This window comes from Sorex fumeus, unplaced genomic scaffold (assembly GCF_029834395.1).
Source record: "Sorex fumeus unplaced genomic scaffold, SorFum_2.1 ptg000003l, whole genome shotgun sequence".
NCBI lineage: Eukaryota > Metazoa > Chordata > Mammalia > Eulipotyphla > Soricidae > Sorex > Sorex fumeus.
The window spans coordinates 39217125-39239063 of record NW_026606060.1 but is presented as its reverse complement, the minus strand read 5'-3'; the positions used below and the strand labels follow the sequence as shown (position 1 = coordinate 39239063).

At 42.6% G+C, this 21939-nt stretch overlaps 1 protein-coding gene across 1 annotated transcript; it reads left to right on the top strand.

The window, feature by feature from the left end:
- Positions 1-17407: 17407 nt before the first annotated feature.
- BTG1 (BTG anti-proliferation factor 1) lies at positions 17408-20464 on the top strand. The gene is made up of 2 exons (XM_056117499.1): positions 17408-17910; positions 19138-20464. The coding sequence occupies exons 1-2, from the start codon at positions 17763-17765 to the stop codon at positions 19503-19505; spliced, it is 516 nt and encodes a 171-aa protein (XP_055973474.1). The 5' UTR covers positions 17408-17762; the 3' UTR covers positions 19506-20464.
- Positions 20465-21939: the final 1475 nt, after the last annotated feature.

Genomic DNA, 21939 nt, shown 5'->3' with positions numbered 1-21939 from the left:
GACAATGCCAGGGACTTATGGACTTTTTTGAGTAAATTCTAATTCTAGAGATGATTGGAAGAATTCTTTGACCTCAAGTCTCCTTTGAACCAGCTCTTGATCTTCTATATGTCCTCCTGCTATTAAAAAAAAAAGTTCAGCAATTCAACATCTCTTCCTCTCTAGAAGAGAAAATATTTTGTGTCAATGGTACCGTGACAATTTTAAAAATACCTTAGTCTAAATAGCTTAGTGATTTTCATCACAACCAATATTTTTGTTGTCGTTCAAAAATTAGTATTAAAGAAATATATGTTGATACCCTGTTGTTATAAATAAGAGAATATTCTAGAATCTAAACCCAGAAGTTATTTTTATGTCATGGTGGGGGAGTGCTGAGCCACACCCAACTGTTTTCAGGGCTTACTCCTGGCTTTGCGCTCAGGAAACATTCCTGATGGTGCTCAGTGGATCTTATGAAGTGCAGGGGATAAAACTGTGGCCTATGGCATGCATAGTAAATGCCTTACCCTTTTACTACATCTTTTATCTGTACATTGGTTAAAACATTATTTCTACAAGTGCTATCATTAAGTGAACACTTTAAACTTAAAGCAACAAGAACATATAGATAGTAGAGCCTTATGGCACTTGCGTTTCATGAGGCATGTCTGAGTTTGATCCCCAGTACTACATATAGTCCCCCAAATATGACCACAGAGCACAGAGTTAGGAGTAAGCCGAAAACACTGCCAGGTGTGGTTAAAAATCCAAAAATAAATAAATAATAAAAGAAAAAAAACCACAACTTTGGGACTAGAGACACATTTCAATATTTGCACATATGATCCCAGGATTTCTTTCTCAGCATGCCATGGTCTCCAGCAATACTGAGAGATGCCCCTAAGCATGGCCAAGGGTGACCCCAAAACCAAAATGTGTAAACAAATTTACGAAAAATTTAAGAAAAACATTTATAGTTTTAAGCGGGGTTGGTAGAAAGGTAGGACTACACCTAATAGTGCTGGGGCTACTCCTGGTCTGTGCTTGGGGGGTCCATGTGGTGACAGGCATCAAACCCAAGGCCTCACACATACAAGGCAAGTCTCTGCCACTGAGCCACACCTCCAGTCCTAAAATATTATCTTGAAGTTAGAGTTAAAAGCAAAACATAGTCCAGATGTCAAAGTACACACAAATGAGTGAGTGTGGTAGTACTGTAGCACTGTCCTTCCATTGTTCACCAATTTACTTGAGCAGGCACCAGTAACGTCTCCATTGTGAGACTTGTTGTTACTGGTTTTGGCATATTGAATATGCCATGGGTAGCTTGTCAGGCTCTGCCGCACAGGTAGGATACTCTCAGTAGCTTGCTGGGCTGCCAAGAGTATCCTACCGAGAGTTTTCTACAGAGAGAGAGGGACAGAGGAATCGAACCCAGGTTGGCAGCGTGCAAGGTAAATGCCCTACCCACTGTGCTATCACTCCAGCCTGAGTGAGGGTGGTAAGAAATAAAAATGTAAGAACCTGGGCTGACAGAAGTCCTAAGTGCTTCAGGAAACCCAGGTTTTATTTCCAGAACCACGTGATCCCTCCAGCACTGCCAGGAGGCACCACAGAACACAATTCTGGGAGTTCCCAAGCTCTGCCAGGTGTGTTCCCCAACAAAACAAACACACAGAGAAAAACAAGAAACAAAGGTGTGAGGTTTCCTCTCTTGCTTGGTGTTCACAAGCTAAGCAAACATATTTGGGTTTATTCAAACAGGGCATTCGATACCAGTGTGCTTTTCTTTTGATAGTGTCCCTGTTTTGCTTGCTCGGTTTTGTTTCTGTTCTTCAGTTAGCAAAGCAATATTCTGCATTATGTATATCTCTTTTCCTGGATGCCAAGAAGTTCAAAAGTCAATTAGTCCTCATACACAGCATTATTATCCAAACGGAAGATCCTGATTAAAATTTTTCTATGGTCTGTAAGACACCTCAAAATATTGGAGCACATGCTTTCCATGTGGAGGCCTGGGCATAGATCTTTGACACTTCATGGTCCCCAGAGCACTGCCAGGATAACCCACTAGCACTGAACTGAAACAAGCAATGCAGGGACTCTCTCAAAAACCAAACTTAAAAATTAGTCTTGCTACTTCCTTCACATGGCTTGTTAGGCTTTTTATTTCTTTTAATCTTCTGCATTACTTTGGACAAACTTGCAGGCTATCGAATGTAGCCTGCCCACAGGGCAGAGTCTGGCAAACTCCCCGTGGCATACCAAATATGCCAGATACCAGTAACAATGATGGGTCTCATCCTCCTAAATAGCCTTGAATATAATCTCAGGGCTAGGATGAAAGAGACGTTACTGGGGCCTGCTCGAGGCAATCGACGAATAACAGGATCGACGAAATCTGCTGCATATTTACTTGAGCTGGAGAGATAGCTCAGGGTGTTGCCAGTTGCCAGGGATTATATGAACAGCCCTGAACACAGAATTGGGCCCTGAGCAACATTGATGTGGTGTCTGAACAAACAGATGTTTGCTTCTTATCAAGTTGTCTCAATTTTGCATAATTACGTACTGTTCCTGTGTCAAGACTCTTAAGTCTCCTCATTGGAATAAGTCAGGATTAATATCTAAAGGACTCTTATGGGGGTTATATCAGAAAATTGGGGAAAGATGGTAGCTGCAAGTACATTGGGAGGTTCTAAACAGACTGTGGTTAAGTCATTGGGAAGAGGAACCCGGGAGAGCAGTGCTTTGAGGTAAGTTTATATTTGCAATTTTTTGTTTGTTTTGTGGTCCAAATCCAGTGGTGCTCAGAAGCCACACCCAGCTCCTTTAGGGTTGTTCCTGGCAGGGCTCCAGGACCAGGAGGTACTAGAGATTGTACCCTGGCCTCACACATACACCCCAACCTGTTAAACTAAGGGCTGGAACACTAGGATAGCAGGGAGAGTGCTGACCTTGCACATGGTCAATCCAGGTTTGATCTCTGGCATCCCAGATGGTACCCCGTGCACTGCCAGAAGTAATTGCTGAGTGCAGAGGCAGGAGTAACCCCTAAGCATCATCAGGTGTGGGCCAAAAAGACAAATCCCCCTCAAAAAGAGAAAGAAAAAAAGAAAGAAAGAAAGGAAGGAAGGAAGGAAGGAAGGAAGGAAGGAAGGAAGGAAGGAAGAGAAAGAAAAAGAAAGAAAGAAAGAAAGAAAGAAAGAAAGAAAGAAAGAAAGAAAGAAAGAGAGAGAAAGAGAGAGAAAGAAAGAGAGAAAGAAAGAAAGAAAGAAAGAAAGAAAGAAAGAAAGAAAAAGAGAAAGAGAAAGAAAGAAAGGAAGGAAGGAAGAAAGAAAGAAAGAAAGAAAGAGAGAGAGAGAGAAAGAAAGAGAGAGAGAAAGAAAGAAAGAAAGAAAGAAAGAGAGAGAAAGAGAGAAAGAAAGAGAAAGAAAGAAAGAAAGAAAGAAAGAAAGAAAGAAAGAAAGAAAGAAAGAACTAATGGGTTAAATAGCTCTCTGGTCCTAACTCTCTTTTTTATTTCATTATTATTATATTTTAAGGCATTATTTAGGAGAAGAGGAGGAAGGGGGCAGGAAGACTCCAATTATATGGGAGAAGTCTCCTAAGCAGGATTTCCCCTAATTCTCTTTTTGAAGGCAGAAAATTTAACAGGAGCAGGTTGTTTACAGCTTAAGAGATTCAAATCTTATATGAATTCAGTGTGGCAGCAGATAGAGAGAATTGTACCTCTTAAACCAAAATGGCAGAGTTACATATGTGTATCAAGTTCAAATGTAGAAACTCGAGGTTACCTCTTGCTTTGCTACTGCATTGGCTTTCATGTTACTTCTCCTGCCTTAAAAGAACTAATTTGTCCATTAAGGTGGTAGAGGCTGCTCATCAGAAGTTTGCACTTTCTTCAGATGATTAAACAATGGGTGTTTATGAAATCAAAAGACATGTTCCCCGCCCTGCCTCCCCTCCAGTTTTCTTTTCAAAGACTTCTCTGTGCACTCTGGCTAATTTTAAAAGAGCCCTAAAGGATGCTTATTTTTTTTTTTTGCACATACATCGTCAGAATAGTTCCTGTTTTTGGTTTAAGTTCGTTCCTTCTTTTCAGGCAGATGAAAGGGAACTTTCTTTTAAAAGGACTCTTCTACCATCATGTTTGTTAGAATGTATCTGAACAAAGCTTCCATTAAGCATTTAACTACTCTAGTGCAAGTACCATAATGAAGGGGTGCAGAGCTGGTGGTGAGCACCCCAGCCTCTGTGCAATCACTGTGAGCACCACGCTTTAACACCACAGCCAGGCATGACCCCTGGTCATCACAACACCCACATGACCATCAATAACAACGAAAACAGCAATGGGAAAGAGGGGAGTTAAAGAAGGCTCTAGTTTAATCATCTCAGACTATCAGGCATAAGTTTAATCATCTCAGACTATCAGGCATATTTTCCTTCTAATTTTAGCTAAGCACTCTCCTCCTAGGAGTGAGTATCCCCAGGAAGGAGTGTTTTTTCTCTTAATTGAGTGGATTTATGACGCATGCAATCAAATGTCAGGCTTTGGGTGTGTGGAATAAGTTGGCATCAAAGGTAAGCAGCTGATTTCCCTGTGTGGAAGTCAATGAACTTGGAGAAGAAGAGCTAGTTCTAGCTGTGAAGAAAGACATCTTGAAGGCTTTAAAGTGGGAGAGCAGGAAGGGAGAAAAGTCATGGAGATGGGAAGTAGAAGGATCCCTAAATCAATTTCTCAAAGGCTAGGCCTGCAGCTATGAAATGAAGCCTCAGTTTCCCTCCAGGATGCTAAAAAAAATTTATGAATAATAAATTTAGAGATTTATTATCAAATATCATGATTCTGGGAAGCATCTTATCCAGGAAGTAGCAGCTCTAAATTGCAGTACAAATTGAAAGGTTTTTAATTTTATGTGTTCATTTTTTGGCTTTTTAGGCCATAGTAGGAAGATGGTGCTCAGGACTTTTCCTTATTCTGAGCTCCAATATCACTCCTGGTGGTACTTGAGGAACCTTGTGTGGTGCCAGGGGTCAATCTGGAGGAGTTGGCCTCCAGTAAGGCAAGAAGTATCTTAACCCCTGTACTATCTCTCCACTCCTCAAATGGAAAGTTTTTAAAATATAAGAAGTGGGTGGAACAAGGAGAATAGCAAAAGGAAAGATGAATTTCTTCAGACAGTTCCCTTCCCTCAGGACAACAGGGAAATTCTCTCATGCAGCTGACTACAGTAGCAAGGCCCGGAAACTCCAACTCAATTGGTTTAGAATTTGAGGAGAAGCAGAAATAGAAAGTCTTGGCACAAAGTCCTAGTGAGGTTTGAGGCATTCCTTCTGGGGGTCTATTGTTTCTTGTTTTGACTTAGAGGAAAGTGGGCAATGTAAGAGCAAAGAAAGAAAGGGTTGGAGGGAGGAAGTGAGGAAGGAAGAAGTGGGGAAATTTCTGATACAAGTTGAACATGGATGCACCTCAAAAAATACTAACCCACAAAAGTCAGATATAGGTTAAGGAAACTATGGCACATCTACACAATGGAATATTATGCAGCTCTTAGAAAAGATGAAGTCATAAAGTTTGCCTATAAGTGGATGGACATGGAGAGTAAAATGCTACGTGAAATGAGTCAGAATGAGAGGGACAGACATAGAATGACTACACTCATTTGTGGAATATTAAATAACATAGTATGAGACTAACACCCAAGGATATTAGGAACAAGGGCCAGGAAGATTGCTCCATGGTTGGAAGACTGCCTCATGTGCTGGGGGAAAAGGCAGTTGGGAAAGAGAAGGGACCACTAAGTCAATGATGGTTGGAGGGATTGTTCGTGAGTAAGATGTGTGTTGAAAGTAGACACAGGACCAAACATGATGGCCTCTCAGTATCTGTGTTGCAAACAACAATGTCGCAAATAGAGTAAAAAGGAAAGAGCCTGCCGTAGAGGCAGTGGGTGAGATCATGTGGGGGTGGCAGGAGGCATACTGGGGACATTAATGATGGGAAATGTACACTGGTGTAGGGATTGGTGTTCAATGATTGTATGAATGAAACATAAACATGAAAGCCTTGTTACTATATCTCACAATGATTAAGTAAAAAAAAGCAAATTACACATCATATGGTTTTGTTTACATAAAAATGCAGAATAGGCAAATCTATAAAATCAAAAGGACTCTGCCAATTTCTTGGATCTTGGATAGAGATGCAGTTATATGGGTAATGATGGCGCTATGTTGCTTTGTCATTTCGGGGGGGGGGCATACCATGCAGTGCTCAGGGGCTACTCTTGGCTCTGTGCTCGATGGTCACTGCCAGAAGTGCATGAGGCACTATGTGGTGCCAGAGATCCTCCTCCATACAAAGCATGAGCACAGTGCACTGAGCTATTTTTTTGGCCTGGGAATGGAATTTTATTGGTTCTGATGAAATTGTTCTGAAGCTATGATGGTGGTGACTGTACAATTTAGTAAATTAACTGAAAACTCATTGAATTATACACCCCCAAATGGTGAATTTCATGATATGTAAAACACATCTCAAAGCTCTTTAGAAAAAGATGAGATCATCTGTCAAAGAGACTAAGGATAGAACTTTGAAGCTAAAGATAAAAGTAGCCTTGATTATCACAGCCTCCTATCATCTAAATACCGTACAGAGAGCTTTGTTTGGATAAAGCAGAAATCTAAGAAAAACCATCCCTTGTTGTGTACTTTATAGATACATCTCTCATTATTGTTTCACTGTTTGAAATTTACTTGGGGTATAATCAGTAAGGTCAAACATTACAAACAGTGTGGAGACCATTCCTTGAATTTAAAGTTCAGCATTGCAGTTAAAATTTAGCATAGTCAAATGGGTTTTAAGAAGATAAAAATACCTCCTATATTTTTCTTGGAGAAAAGATTTAAAGAAGAGGTCTCTAGTTAAAAGGGGGGGGAAAGGGGTACAAATACGGAGTATTTTTAATACATAATACAAATAAGTAAATCCTTTGCTTTTAAACTCAACAAATCAAATTGCAAATATCTAGGCAGAAAGTTGCTTCTGCTTCATTTGGGAAAGAGAAGATTTATTTAGCAAAATGTTAAGAACAAAAGATAATAGATCATCTTTTACCTTTTCTCCTTCAGAAAATAAATGCAATTTGACATTACTATTTTCTTTTCATTAAAATACTTCTTCTTCATAGCTGGTGAGAAAGACATCTTAAGATGTCAAGAATAGAGAGAATGCTTTGCTGGAAGCCCAAGTTCAATACCCACCACCACATTATCCTGTAGCACCACCAAGGCAACCCTACATCACAGAGCCAGGAGTAGTCCCAGCACCACCGGATATGCCCCCAAACCAACCAACTACAACAACAACAACAATAAAATGCCCAGAATAAGTCTTCACAAGATCTGTCACTATAGCATCTGAATTATTTCAAGTTGTGATCTGTCAAGGCTCTGCTACTCCCTTAACTGCCCGGAAAAATGAAAATTGGGGCTATTGTATAGAATGAGAATTTTTTATTAGAAATAACTATTTTGGTTTTTTGCTTTGTTTTGGGGCCATACTTGGCAATGCTGGTTTGGTGCATGGGGATGTCTGCAGGACAGGGAACTGAACGCAGGCCTCCAGCCCACTGAGTTATCTCTCCAGGCCTAGAAATAACCTTTCTATGGGAAAAATCTATCTCAAGCCTATCTTGACGCCAAGACAAACATGTCATTAGAGAATGTCTGCTTTTTGTCATGTCAATCTCTTCTCATTATATGATTCCACTTTTCTCTCCTTGAGTTCCTCGACCCTCTCCCATTCCTCAGCTCAGGGTGTTTAGATACCCTCATTTTGTCCCATTTGCTTTAGAGTGTATGTCCATGCAGATTTTTGTAATTAAATTGGTTCTTTTGCCTATGCTGCTGTCTGATGTTAATTTGTTTGCTCAACGAGTGTTTGACTAACCCAGCAAGAATCCAGGGGGGTAAGGGGGAAACTTCTGCTCTGCCCCTACACTAGAATAATCTTTTCAGGAAATTGGATCAGTCTAACTCGCTGTGCCTCATGAGTGAGCACATCCTAAATGGCATTTTCTAATGGAATTTCTTTCAACCCTTGAATTCCTGTTGAAGTATGTCCAAATGCATATTTTCCACAATCATGTCTGGCACCAATATGCAGAATCTCTATGTTCATATTTATTGAGCTTATTATCATAATTTGAATATCCCCTTGTTTTAATCAATGACCTATTTTAAATGTGATTTAATGTGTTTAAATACCGATCTATCTTAGTTTTAAAATCAGTTCCTTTTTAAACTTATTATTAGTTTTTTCATGTTTCTCTTTCATTATTATTTATTTTTTTCTGTTTTGTTTATTACTTTCCTTGGGGTTGTGCTTGTGGTGATTGGGGTACCATGCAGTAGCAGGGATTAAACCCTAGCCTAGTGCATGCTAAGAATGGGCTTCATTTTCTATGGCCTCAAGTTTCTTTTTTTCTTTTTTGCTTCTTTTCTTAGAAGTGAAAATAAAAGAATGGAAAATGCCAACTTTTGATTAGATAATCATTTTACTAAGCTTCCTGAGTATTATCTTCTCTCTGGAGAGTACCATGTGGACATCATTATCTGAGATTAGCTCTTCTTGCCTGATGTCTCAGAAGCTGGGAAAAAATGGTTGGGGAGAGAGATAGCTCAAAGAATTTGAGTTCATGTTTTTGTGTTTGGGAGCCCTGAGCTCAGTCAGTCCTCAGTGCTACCTGGTTCTTCCTACTCCAGTGCAACCCCCAGCATCTCTAGGTATAAAGCCAGAGCAAAAGCATACAAAGAACAACAAAAATAGGAGATGGGAAGAAAGTGTTTAACCCAGATGGGAAGCAAACAATTCACTTAAAACTTTGTAGATACTTTTTTAAAAAAACTTTTTTATTTATTTATTTTTTAAATTTTATTGAATCACCATGAGATAGTTATAAGCTTTCATGTTTGTGTTACAATCACACAATGATCAAACACCAATCCCTCCACCAGAGCACATTCCCTACCACCAATATCCCCGGTATACCCCTCCCCCCTTAACTTTGTAGATACTGAATAACAGTTTCTATATTTTAAATGAAAACACTAATTTCTCTTATCAGGGACATGGTTTTTGTGTGAGATAGTATATGCTTCGCTAAAAGAGATTTCTCTTAATTATAGAATTTTGCCATTAGATTTTTAATTTTTTTAATAGCAGTGCCCTGAAATAGTAGTGTCCATATAACTGTGCCCTACCACCAAAGTTCCTGATTCAGTAAGTCTAGAGTGGACTCCAAAGTTCACATTTTATCTTCCTGGGGTAATATTATGTCTCCTGGTCCAGAATCTACACTATGAAAATCCCCAAAAAGTCCCTATCCCTTGTGCTATTTAATTGAAGGGAAGGGGAAATCCCTGTGCTCCACATTTTGAAAGTACTAAGTACTTATAGTCCAGAACCACGGCTTATAAGAGTATGATATGATTCCTTTAAGATTGCAACTTTCTAAAGTTGATTTTTATCATTTGCTTCTTTCCCCAGAGAACAGTTAAACCTTAAAACTGAAATAGACTTTTGGCAGCTGGGAAGGTGCACTAAGTATGACCACTGGGAGGCAGTCCCAGGAGACAGAGTAGCCGGTGGGAACTTGAAAGAAAGTAAAAGGGATCAGCTACTTGAAGGAAAAGATCTTGGGAGAAGGCTGGTATGGATAAATGACCTTTGAGATTAACAACTGAGGGGCGAGCTGGAGAGATGCAGCAAATAGGACCCTTGCCTTGCACACAATGGATCAGAGTTCCATCCTGGGTTCCCATATGGTTTCCAGAGCACTGCCAGGAGTAATTCCTGAATGCAGAGCCAGTAATAAACAACTTCTGAGCATCCCCAGGTGTGACTCAAAAACTAAAAAGAAAAAAGAAAAATTGAAGAATCAGTGAGAATTCACTGGATTGCAAGTCCTAGATGGCAAGAAATAAAATCCTAGCCCCTTGGAGCTGAGAAAGATACAAAGGCAGGCCTCCTTCCTACCCTCCAGTCTTCACCTGCCCTCACAGAAGCCCGCTCAATTTCTGGGGAAAAGGGTCTGGGAGAGAACAAGCAATGTGGTTCTCTCAGGTTTCTCTGCCAATTGAGGTCAAGGAAGAAGTGAGATACTTAAGGAGAATAGAATAGAAGCCTTCCCGCCCCCCGCCCCCCCTCCCCCCGCTTTCTCTTATCTGCCCCTAGGGATGATATTCATTCCAGAGAAAATATTTTATTTGGCAGATTAATGTTTTAATATGTCCTTTGATTCATTTTTCAGTGAGTCTTTTAATAAATGTAGCTTATTTTCCAAGATCTGTCAGCCATGAGATGTCTTCTTAGCCACCTGAGTATTGCATTTTTTCCCCCTTCGACTGTCTCATTTCCAAATGGACTTCAAACTTTATAGGGGCTTTATTTCTAATAATTTCTTTTATAAACGTGGTGTTAAGGGCACATCTGCAAGTTGTAGTCCATGACTTAGGAGTTCAATCTGCTTGTAAATTTCTTGTTTTCTTTAGGACATGTCAAGTGTTGTCAACTCTATTACCAGGTAGGGTTTCCTGGAATTCAGCGAGCCAATGCTTTAATATGGGGCACACTATGGAATGACATCTATAGATATTGACTTGTTTTAAAATGGATATGTATATGGATTAGAGTGATAGCACAACAGGTAGGGTGTTTTCCTTGCACGCGGCCAACCTGGTTGACCCAGGTTCGATTCCTCCAACCCTCTCAGAGAGCTTGGCAAGCTACCAAGAGTCTTGCCTGCACGGCGAAGCCTGGCAAGCTACCCATGATGTATTTAATATGCCGACCACAGTAACAAGTGTCACAATAGAGACGTTACTGGACCCGCTCAAGCAAATTGATGAACAATGGAAGGACAGTGACAGTGAGATATATAGATATAGATATAGATATAACATATATATAAAACGCTATTCAGGTCTCTCAAAGAGGAATCGAAAGAGCTATGTTTGGAATATCACGCTTCACTTAAATGAGAGAAAGAATCCCGAAGTTCCGAACTCCATCAACGCTCAAGAATCAGGGACGCTGTCTCGTTTGCCAAGGCATTGAAAATCAGATGGGCTGGACATGTAATGAGATTTAGGGACAACCGCTGGATTAGAGCCATTACCAACTGTATTCCACAGGACGTCAAATGATCGCGTGGCCGCCCACCTATGAGATGACCACCTATGGTCAGATTTCTTTGTCGAGAGCCTGAACGATTGGTTTGAGGCTCTTCATGTTCCTAGAATGATCAGATGCCACTGGGCTACCCTAGCACACAACAGGGATGAATGGAGATGTTACTGGTGCCCGCTCGAGCAAATCAATGAGTAATGGGATATCAAGTCATCAAATGATATGTGTATATATATATATATACACACATATATATAGATAGATAGATAGATAGATAGATAGCAAACAAAACACAGTGCTGAGCAGTCTCTGATGCACTGTCAGTGATGTAAACCTGCATTTTTGCTTTTTAGCAACTCTTTCATCTTTCTGCCTCCCATTCTCCCTAAACAACCTAAATTGCTTTAGCAAAAAGAGAGATTAGCCTCAAATTTGTATGTATCATGTTTTGATTATGGTTTTAGGGGCCACTCCTGACACATTCTCAAGGGTTACTTCTTGCATGCTCTGAAAAGCATTCTGTGTCAGGGGTCTAACCATAGCCTCCCACCTGGCCTTTGAACTATCTCACAGCACTTGATTGTGTTTTTTGAACCCCTGTAGATAGGAACTCAACATGAATGCCTTAGCTTCTGCCCTTGGAAGTCAGACGTAAGGGAAGCAAGGCAAGTTGCCAGATGGGGAGGCTGCAAAAAGCGACCTCCTTCCTGGAATAAGAGCAAAAAGAATAAATAAAAAACATTGGCTTCTAGATTAAAATATAAGCCCACATGAAAAACTAAATTATTAAGAGTTGAAGACAAAAATAGAAGTCACGTCAACATTCTCCGTCTCCAATTTGTCATCCTTGGGGCTTTCCAAAACAATAAATCTGATCATAACACTTCCCTACCAAAAATATCCCCAAATACCCTATTTTCCCCCATCCCCCACTACCAGTTTTTCTTTTCCCCTCGCAAGTATATTTCTATCCTTTGGCTAAAGTTTTTACTTTATGGTACCCCAAGGTCAGAGCGCTCCTTTTGTTTTTCTCTTAAGGCAAGATAGGAGAGATAGTTTCCTTTGGGGGTTCCTTTATCTACCTTTGTTGCAAACACATACATAGAAATGATTACTTCGTCTCTATTTTCTGTTAACACTCTGTAAAGAACGCCCCACCCTGTACTCACTGGATAAACAAGTGTTTTTTTTTTTCCCTAGAGCAACCAGTACAAATAACCAGTACTTATCTGGAAGTAAGTTCACAATAAACATAACATCAGTGAACACAGAGTAGATCTTGCCTCAACTCTGCCTAGAAGGGGTGTCAAGATGAGGAACAGCATTGCAAAGTGGGATTATACAGAGGGGTATGGAACAGCCTTCTCAACAAAATTGTGAAATAAAACATAGCCATTAAAAAACAATCTGGGCCTGGAGTGATAGTATGGAAAGAAGTGGACCTGAGGTGGGTGTGGGGCAGTGTCTGAGAATTCAAGGGCCTAGTGTCTGTGGGGCTGGAGCAATAGCACAGCCTGTAGAGCATTTGCCTTGCATGCGACTGACCCGGGTTGGATTCTTCTGTCCCTCTCGGAGAGCCCGGCAAGCTACCGAGGAGAGTATCCCACTCACAGAGCTTGGTAAGCTCCCTATGGCATATTTGATATGCCAAAAACAGTAACAACAAGTCTCACATTGGAGACGTTACTGGTGCCCATTGAGCAAATCGATGAACAATGGGATGACAGTGCTACAGTGCTACCGTGCAGTGTCTGTGAATGGTGCATCCAAGCTGCAGTCAACAGCACTGAAAGCAGAAGATCCAAACCACAATGGCGTGGGGAGTGGGAGGGAACACTGGTAAGGGAAGTTGACACTGGTGGTGGGACTGGATCTGGAACATAGTAACCTAAAACTAAACTATGAATAATTTTGCTTTATGTTTTACTTTTTTATAGTTTTAATTAAAATAATGTAAAAAGTAAAGTAAAATCTTTCTTTGGAATGATAGTACAGGAAATGAGGCACTTACCTAGCATGGTGTCAGTAATACACCAGTAATAGATACTGTTCCTAGAGTCATTCCAGGAGGGATCCCTGAGCCCAGACCAAGGAGTAAGTCCTGAGCATTGCTGGGTGTCGCCCAACCCTATATCTCTGAAAATTTGGACCTTCACTACAGATAATTCAGGATTCCTGGATCACATGGATGTGATACTAGCAAGTGGAACACAAGTCTATGATTCCCATCAGTAGCCTGATATTAAAATAGTAGAATGTGTCAACGTAGCATAAAGGAAAACAAAGTAAAAAAAACTTTGAGGAGGGCAAGGTGGACATATCTACCTTGTAGTATTCCTCAGCAATACACTTTGATCTTCGTTTAATTTGCTTAGGAAATACATTTATGCTATAATAATATTCATCATCCACAAAAGCAATTTATACGCAAATCTAACACAGAGGCCAGAACAAAGGTGCACAACTGGGTATAGCTCTTCTCCCTCAAATATTGACTGATTATATGGAACACATTTTTATCACCTAAAACTTTACAAATAATTTTTTGTTTTGGGGGCCACACCAGGCTATACTCAGGGCTTAATACCTGGGTCTGTGCTCCTGGAGCACTCCTGGTTGGGCACCAGGGACCATATGTGATGACATGGAAAGAACACAGGTATACAAGGCAAGGCAAGATTCTTAATTTCTGTATTGATCTCTTCAGCACCTGCTAGTTATGGTTTTGATTAGACTCCCTTATATTTAAGTATTTGACATCATGCAAAATCCATTTACTCTTTGTTGGAATGTCCTCTAGGCATTGGGGGTGCAATGATATGACATCAAGCTCCTTTCCTCAAAGAATTATAAAGAAGAAGGGGAGACTAGTAAACTTTGTAAATGTAACATCTTTGTTAAGTACCAAAGCCAGGGCAAAGGAGATCAGGATACTCTTAGAGAGTTAATCAGGTCCAGAGGGTCAGGAAAGGCTTCCCAGAGGATGATCAGAAGTTGATGGGACAAAAGAAAGGGAAAGAAAAATCCTAGGCAGTGGAATAGCAGATGAAATGAATTGCTTAATAGCTGTGCCACCATGTTCATAGGTATATTTAGGTATGTCTGTGTTCTCAAATTCAGAGCCATGATGAAATGAAGAAAGGATCATGATGAAATGCAAAAAAAAAAAAAAATTAAAGTAAGTAGTAAGGAGAGGTTCCTAAGTTTCATGGATGTGACCCCAAAATAAATAATTATTAAAAGCCCCTGGTGAGTTTTCTTTCAATAAAAATGACCATGTTTTAGCCTGATATAAACATTATTCTTATGTTTAGGATGTTAGTCATTTATTTTGTTCCTTTTCCTTCCTTTTTATTTTTTTGGTCATCTGGGCATTGAACACAGTGCCCATGTATGCAAGGCATGTACTTTGCCACTGAGCCACATCCTGGCCCTGACATATAACAACTTTCCCCCAAAGCTATTGTGATAGTAGATGGTAATGTAATTAAAAAGAAAAAAATATCTTTGGTAAAATTAAAGATCTTCAACTTTGTTGACCTCTAAAGTTTAGTAGCCTATGAAATAAAAAAGTTCATTTCTTAAGCTAAATTGTTTTTCTTTTTGGTTAAAATAATAATATAAAAAAATCATAGGGAACTGTGATGTTAGTCCAGTGCAAACTGTTTTAGTAACATTAGATCTGAGGGTTGGCAATATAAATTCCCAGTCCTTTGAAATTCTAGTTAGTTGTCCAATAACTCCCTGTACAGAAAGTTCTTTGTCAACTTGTAAGCAGTTTCCAAAGATCTGCCATTTGTGTTTTCACTTGCAAACTTATTTTGAAACTTGGGTTCTTTTCTGGATGTGTTTTGACTGAACTCCTGGTATTTTTGATATTTTGATTAAAACTTACCTAGGTTTTAGAAATGAATTTGATGTATTAGTATCCAATCATCTGATAAACCAGCTAATGCACACATTTGAATGCCTGCTTAGTGCTAGAGATGTGCTAAATAGTCTCTAAGTAGTCCCAATGTAGTTATCCCATTTAGGCCTCAGAATAGCTTTTATGTTTCTTGGATTAGAGGTTCAATGACTTGCCTAAGGAGTTGGATTGTAAATAATGATGCTTGTGTGTGAAAGTTCCTTTATAATTCGAAAACTGGAAATACCATTTGACTTCTTGGGTTGTAAATCTGGAAAAACAATGCTACGCATAACAGTCTAGAAGGAAAAACATTAGCAATATGCATTAGGCATTATCAAAGGCTTGTATTTATGGTTTCATATTCCCTTCCCCACCCAGTGTTTCCTAGATGCTTCAGACAGTAATTTCTTAAATACATTTGTCTGTTGAAAAGGTGAGTCAAGGTGGGAAACACAAACATGCCTTCAGAAACTGGTGGTGTTGGGGATGGGGAAGGATCTTCAGAATATGAGAGTTCTGGTGCTTGTTCTAGACCTGAGGGTTTCTCAGTCTACCTTTTCAGTCGGAAAAGAGGTCTCATGGTCCCAGTGAAAACATTTTAATGCTTTTTTTTTTTATAAGGAAAAACAAAAACCACCAAGGGACCAGAGCAGGAAGGGCACTTGCCTTGCACACGGCTGACCTGTGTTCAATCCTAGACACACCATATTCCTGGAGTGATCGAGTCAAGGGTAAGCCCTGAGCAGACAGGTGTGGCTCAAAAAACAAAAACAAAAACAAAAAGAAACACTTTATAATACTTGATCCAAAGAAAATAATTTCACAACTCAATGTTTAAAAATACTATTTATCATTGAGGCACTGATTTCAGATTACAACCTTATAGATGTGTATGAATGAAAAATTAACCCATTTATTCTTTCAAACTCACTTTTACGAATTCTTGTAAACAATTTAGCACTTTACAAGTCCTACTTTTACATCCATTTTATACCTTTTGGCTTTGTATTAAAAAAGAAAATTCAGTGTTTTGCAATATTGATGACCAACTCAGCTCAGGATTATTTATTTCCATCTGGTGGAGTTCAACCTCTGCCTCTGTTTGTTTTCACCATCTGCCTCAGGGTCTCTCTCTCTTTCTTTTTTTTTTTTCCCTCCAGGAGTCCCAGTTAACCCTCTCAGATCTAAACAGCAGGTTCACGCCTTCTTTTCTGAAAGTTTGGCAAGTTCGGTTTCAAACTTCCACGGTTTCGAATTTAAACTTGTTCTACCTTCTGCTTTTGTAAACAGCGGCAGGAATTTAAGGTTTGGACAGCATTCGAATGGTTCCGAAAAAAATTAAAAAAGGACCCCCCCCCACGCCCGTTTGTTTTGTCTAAAATGAATGATATCCGCCCCCACCCCGCCCTAACTACCTTTCAGGCTAGACAGGGTTCACATTCATCTGTTAAATAAAATTCACTAGCTTTCCCATCCGCATTTCCTCACTCCTTAAGTTTCTGAAACACAATGCACAAAACGGCAAGCGAACCTCCGGCTTCTTTTGTAATTGTACTTTTACAAAGATACACTCCCCCGGGGAGCAGCAGAAACGGCTGCGCTGGGGTTGGCAACGCGTGGTCCCCGAAAGAGATCGAGGTTTCCCACCGTCTGCGGAAGGTGCTCCCACCCCCCGAGTCTCTCCAGTCTCTTCCCCACATCCCAGAGGGACGCTCCCCCCTCCCCTCCCCCCGCCGCAGCACCCCGCAAGCCGCCAGCCCCAGCCGGGCGCGCTCCTCCAGCTCCGGGCCCCGGCCGCGTCCCACGGGAGCATCGCGGGGATGGAAACGCCGAGGCGGCGCGGCGGCCGGCGCCGGGGACGTGCAGGCGAGCAGGCGGCCCGCGCCGTGTGGACACAGCTTGAGCAAGGCGGCTTTCATCAGCCCGGCGCAAAGCCCGGCTTGCCCGGGCAGCGCAGACTTTGCCGAGGATGCTGCACTGGCACCGGGCCCGAGTTGCTGAAGCGCGAAGGAGGAGCCTGGTTCGGGGGGGAGCGAGGGGGGTAGGAAAGGGGGCGGAGCTTTCACACGCGCACCCTCGCATCCCCCGCCGCCGCTCGCCCGTCTCGGCTCGCCACTCGGGGGTTTATTTGTTTACAAGCGGATTACGTCAGCTCCTCCCTCGCTTCCCGCTCTCTGGGCCCGCCCCCTAAGCCCTTTTTCCCGCCCCCTCCGCCTCCGAATCTGCTTGCGTCACAATGGTGCGATCTCCGGATTGGCTGCACTCGGCCGTCACGCTCCAGCTACGCCACTTCCTTTCCGCGGCGCTATAAAAAGTGCTGCACGGCGCCTGCATCTCTTCGCCCCTAGACGCTGGAAATGCAACTGTTGGGAGCTTCCGAGGCTGCGGAGCTGGAGGCGGAGGCGGCCGGGGAGGTCCGAGCGATGTGACCAGGCCGCCGTCGCTCGTCTCTTCCTCTCTCCTGCCGCCTCCTGTCTGGAAAATAACTTTTTTTTTTTTACTTATAAAGAAAGGAGAAAAAAAAAAAACAAAAGTAACCATCCGCCCCACACGTCCTTCTCTCTTCCTCTCAGCCCTCTTGACCTGCGAGAGGGAGCCCGGGGTGGCCGCTCCGCTGTCGGGGCTGCGCCGCCGAGCCCCGGCCGCCCCGGGCCGCCCCCGCCCGCCGCCCCCATGCATCCCTTCTACACCCGGGCTGCCACCATGATAGGTGAGATCGCTGCTGCCGTGTCCTTCATCTCCAAGTTCCTCCGCACCAAGGGGCTCACGAGCGAGCGACAGCTGCAGACCTTCAGCCAAAGTCTGCAGGAGCTGCTGGCAGGTGAGTGGGCCGCGACCGGGCGGTGGGGTCGGGGGTGGAGTGGGTGGGGGGCGACCCGGGAGCGGTGATGGTGCAGGGACGGGGCCCGCACGCCCCCCCCCCCCCCCGGGACCCTTAGAGTTGGGACGGGACGGTCGCGGTTGCGGCCGCGGCGGGGTCCAGGGCTGACTTGGGTGGGCGCGCAGGTCGCCAACGGCGGCTGGTCCCGGGCTGGGCTAGGGGTGGGCTGCGGGCGCCCCTTCATCCCGGTACGACCGGCGAGCGGAGGGAAGCCGCAAAACACGCACAACAAAGAAACTCAAGCCTCCCCCGAGGCGGGCGCTTGCGGGGCTCGGACCGTCCCCGGATTGGGGGACAAAGGAGCCGCGGGTCTGGGGTGGTGGCTTCGACGTTCCCTTCCCCGCCCCCGCCCCCCCCACACACACACCCTCCCCTTTCCCAGCCCCCTACAACCGTTGCGGGCTCGGGGCCCCGGACCCGGGGTGGGGGGGGATTGGGTGGGCAGCGTCGCTCCGGCCCCCGGAGTTAGCTCGGCCACGGACGGACGTGCTGTCTCCGGGCTCCTGCTCTCCCCCCCTTCCCCAATCCCCCCCACCCCCTTTTCTCTGCCCCCATTAATCGTCGGATTTGTCACCGGCACAATTGCAGCCCGGGCCGACGCGTAGTTTTTCGGGCTGCTTGTTTTTCTTCCCTTTGGGCTGTAACAGTCCGCTGGCGCGTCTCCCCGGTTCAAAGCCCGTCAAGCCCCATTGTGTGCGGCCGGGGCGGGGTGGAGAAAGTAAACAGGTTCCCGCCGGGCCACCGGTGCCATCCGGATGGCGGGCCCAGGGCACGCTCGGGGGGCCAGCCCGGTTTGGGCGGCTCCGCCACTGGGTTCCTGGAGATTTTTCTTTTTTTTTTTGTCCACCCCCCCCCACCCCCTTTACTCCGGCCGGCTGCTTTTCTCAAAGTCTTGCCCCCCTTACCCCATTCCCCCCCTCCCCAAACCCGAGCTTGTGGCCACTCTGCGATCGTGCCCAGCTCGGCGTGGCAGCGCTGGAGGAATTTGCATGGTGGCCGTGTGCGTGTGTTGGAAAAGTTGCTGGGGTTCTTTTTTTTTTTGCCTCTCCTCTTGACCCGTGGAACCGGCGCAGGCAGGAAGCGAGTGACTGCGGGAGCCGAAAGATCTCTAAGCATTGTCTCCCTGTTGTTCTCTCCCCCCCCCCCCCCCCCCCCGCCCCCCTCTAGAACATTATAAACATCACTGGTTCCCAGAAAAGCCGTGCAAGGGATCGGGTTACCGTTGCATCCGCATCAACCATAAAATGGATCCTCTGATTGGACAGGCGGCCCAGCGCATCGGACTGAGCAGTCAGGAGCTGTTCAGGCTTCTCCCTAGTGAACTCACGCTCTGGGTTGACCCCTATGAAGTGTCGTACCGAATTGGGGAGGATGGCTCCATCTGCGTGCTGTATGAAGCCTCGCCGGCAGGAGGTAGCACTCAAAGCAGCACCAACGTGCAAATGGTAGACAGCAGAATCAGCTGCAAGGAGGAACTTCTCTTGGGCAGAACAAGCCCTTCCAAAAACTACAATATGATGACTGTATCAGGTTAAGATATAGTCTTATGGATGGATCATCTTATAATGGATGGATAAATTTGATTTTTGCTTTGGGTGGGCTCCTCTTGGGGATGGATTATGGAATTTAAACCATGTCACAGCTGTGAAGATCTGGCACAAGATAGAGTGGTTAAAAAAAAATTTTTTTTAAGTGACAGTGCCATAGTTTGGACAGTACCTTTCAATGATTTAATAGCCTGTGAGTCCAAGTAAATGAGACCTTAATTTGCTAGGGAGTGAAGTCCTAGGGTGGTTGCAGTCTCTCCTAGACACTGTAGCTAAATTTATGCATCAGTCCCTTTCACTCAAATCTATATTTTGAAGAACGTCCCTTTCTCTGCAGTAGATCTTGCAGAGGAAAATTGCACTATGACACTTGAAAATTGTTAACATTTTTTGGCAGCTCAATAGGAAAGCTTCAACATTTGAAACATGGTAGTACTGGAAATTTTCTGATAAGACTTTTACCTAGCACTTAAATATGTATAAATGTACATAAGACAAACTAGTAAGCATGACCTGGGGAAATGGTCAGACCTTGTATTGTGTTTTTTGGCCTTGAAAGTAGCAAGTGACCAGAATCTGCCATGGCAACAGGCTTAAAAAAAAAAAGACCCTTAAAGACACTGTCTCAACTGTGGTGTTAGCACCAGCCAGCTCTCTGTACATTTGCTAGCTTGTAGTTTTCTAAGACTGAGTAAACTTCTTATTTTTAGAAAGTGGAGGTCTGGTTTGTAACTTTCCTTGTTCTTAATTGGGTAAAAGTCTTTTCCACAAACCACCATCTATTTTGTGAACTTTGTTAGTCATCTTTTATTTGGTAAATTATGAACTGGTGTAAATTTGTACAGTTCATGTATATTGATTGTGGCAAAGTTGTACAGATTTCTATATTTTGGATGAGAAATTTTTCTTCTCTCTATAATAAATTGTTTCTTATCTTGGCATTTTAATCAATCTCTTGTCATGATTATGAAGTTCAGTTCAAAGAAAATATTTCTGAGAAGATGTAGGTCCTATAAGCTCTGTGAATGTCAGTTGCACACTGGTCATGCTGAAAAACATTTGTTAAGGAGTGAAGATGATCTGTGTTTACATATTAGGGTGTTAGAAGAAACAGGTAACATTTAAAACATGGACCCTTTCCCAGGCTAATCTCAATTGAGGATGAGACAAAGGTTACATCTACCAAAAAATGATACAGGATTACATTCGTTTCATTGCTTCCCTGTTGAAGTGAAGATATAAACCATTTGTTCGATTCTGGCCCACCTTTAAAAAACATTTTGCCCCAGGAATTCCTTGTTGGATTAGAAAATCCTGGGGAAAATCCTGGGGCAGATGATCTATAAAAACAGGCTAATTACTGCAGAGAGATGTTGATTTTTTTGCTTTTCATCAGCTGCAAGATTCACATTAAATACCAATCTGGAATTCAACGAAAGGTATGTTAATGCACTTACATTTTCAAGAGTTGAAATGTTGTTTTTTATTTTCAGAATTTTATATGGTAATTTTTTTAGAGTTTTTTTCAGATGAAAATTGAGTGCTGGAGTTTTATTTCATAACCCATATGATAGGCTTGTTGGTTCTTTGGTTGAGGAGAATAGCACGGGTTTTCTCGTGTTATTTTTTTCAGTGAAAACTGAAAGTGGAAAAATTTGAGGTTTTCCTAGTGTACTAAGGTAACATGTAGTGACTTTTTTTTTTTTTCAAAAAAACCAAAAGCAATGTTTAGTGGCTTTCTTTTGTTTGGTATACAAGTAAACGTGTTAACACTAGAAATAGACATCAATATGACCTGGAATAGGAATTCCAGAGAAGTTGGGAATTTATTTTAACTTTTAAGATGAAATTATTCTAACTATAGCACTATACAGTAATACAGTTGAACATACAGTGCTAAATACAAACATATTGGCAGGCCATCCGTGGGAATTTGAACTAGAAATACAACACATGAACTACAGTTGCCAATTATTGTTTTATTTTTGTCCTTTGGAAAGCCCTCCAGATTTTCCAGTTTGAATTTATACAAATGCTCTTCCCAGCGCCTCCACACCCACCTCTTCTAAAATACTGGGCAGTCGAGTTCCTACACTGGTCTCCTCAGTGCTGGCTGTTTTCATTTGCCAAATACATTTCATACGGTGACTCCCTTGAAGCTCGGTCACCAATTAAACTTTGCACACTAAGGCTCTGCCATGGAATCTAAAACGTACTGTCATAAAACCCTTTCTCAACTAAAGGTTTGTTTTTTGAGGATCCTGATACCAGATTTTTTGCTTCTTTAAGGAATAATTGGTGGGAAATGAACTTAATAAAAACACATGTCTGGCATATAAGGGGCTGTTCAGTTCCTCTTTTAAAAACTTCGCAAACATCACTGAGATTTAGCATCCAGCTGTTTCCTGTGACTAATCTTTAA

Excerpts from the sequence above, each read along its gene's own strand:
- BTG1 (XM_056117499.1), top strand. The coding sequence starts at position 17,763 with ATGCATCCCTTCTACACCCGGGCTGCCACCATGATAGGTGAGATCGCT. Across the intron at positions 17,911-19,137 it reads TCTGCAGGAGCTGCTGGCAG|AACATTATAAACATCACTGG; the intron begins GTGAGTGGGCCG and ends GCCCCCCTCTAG.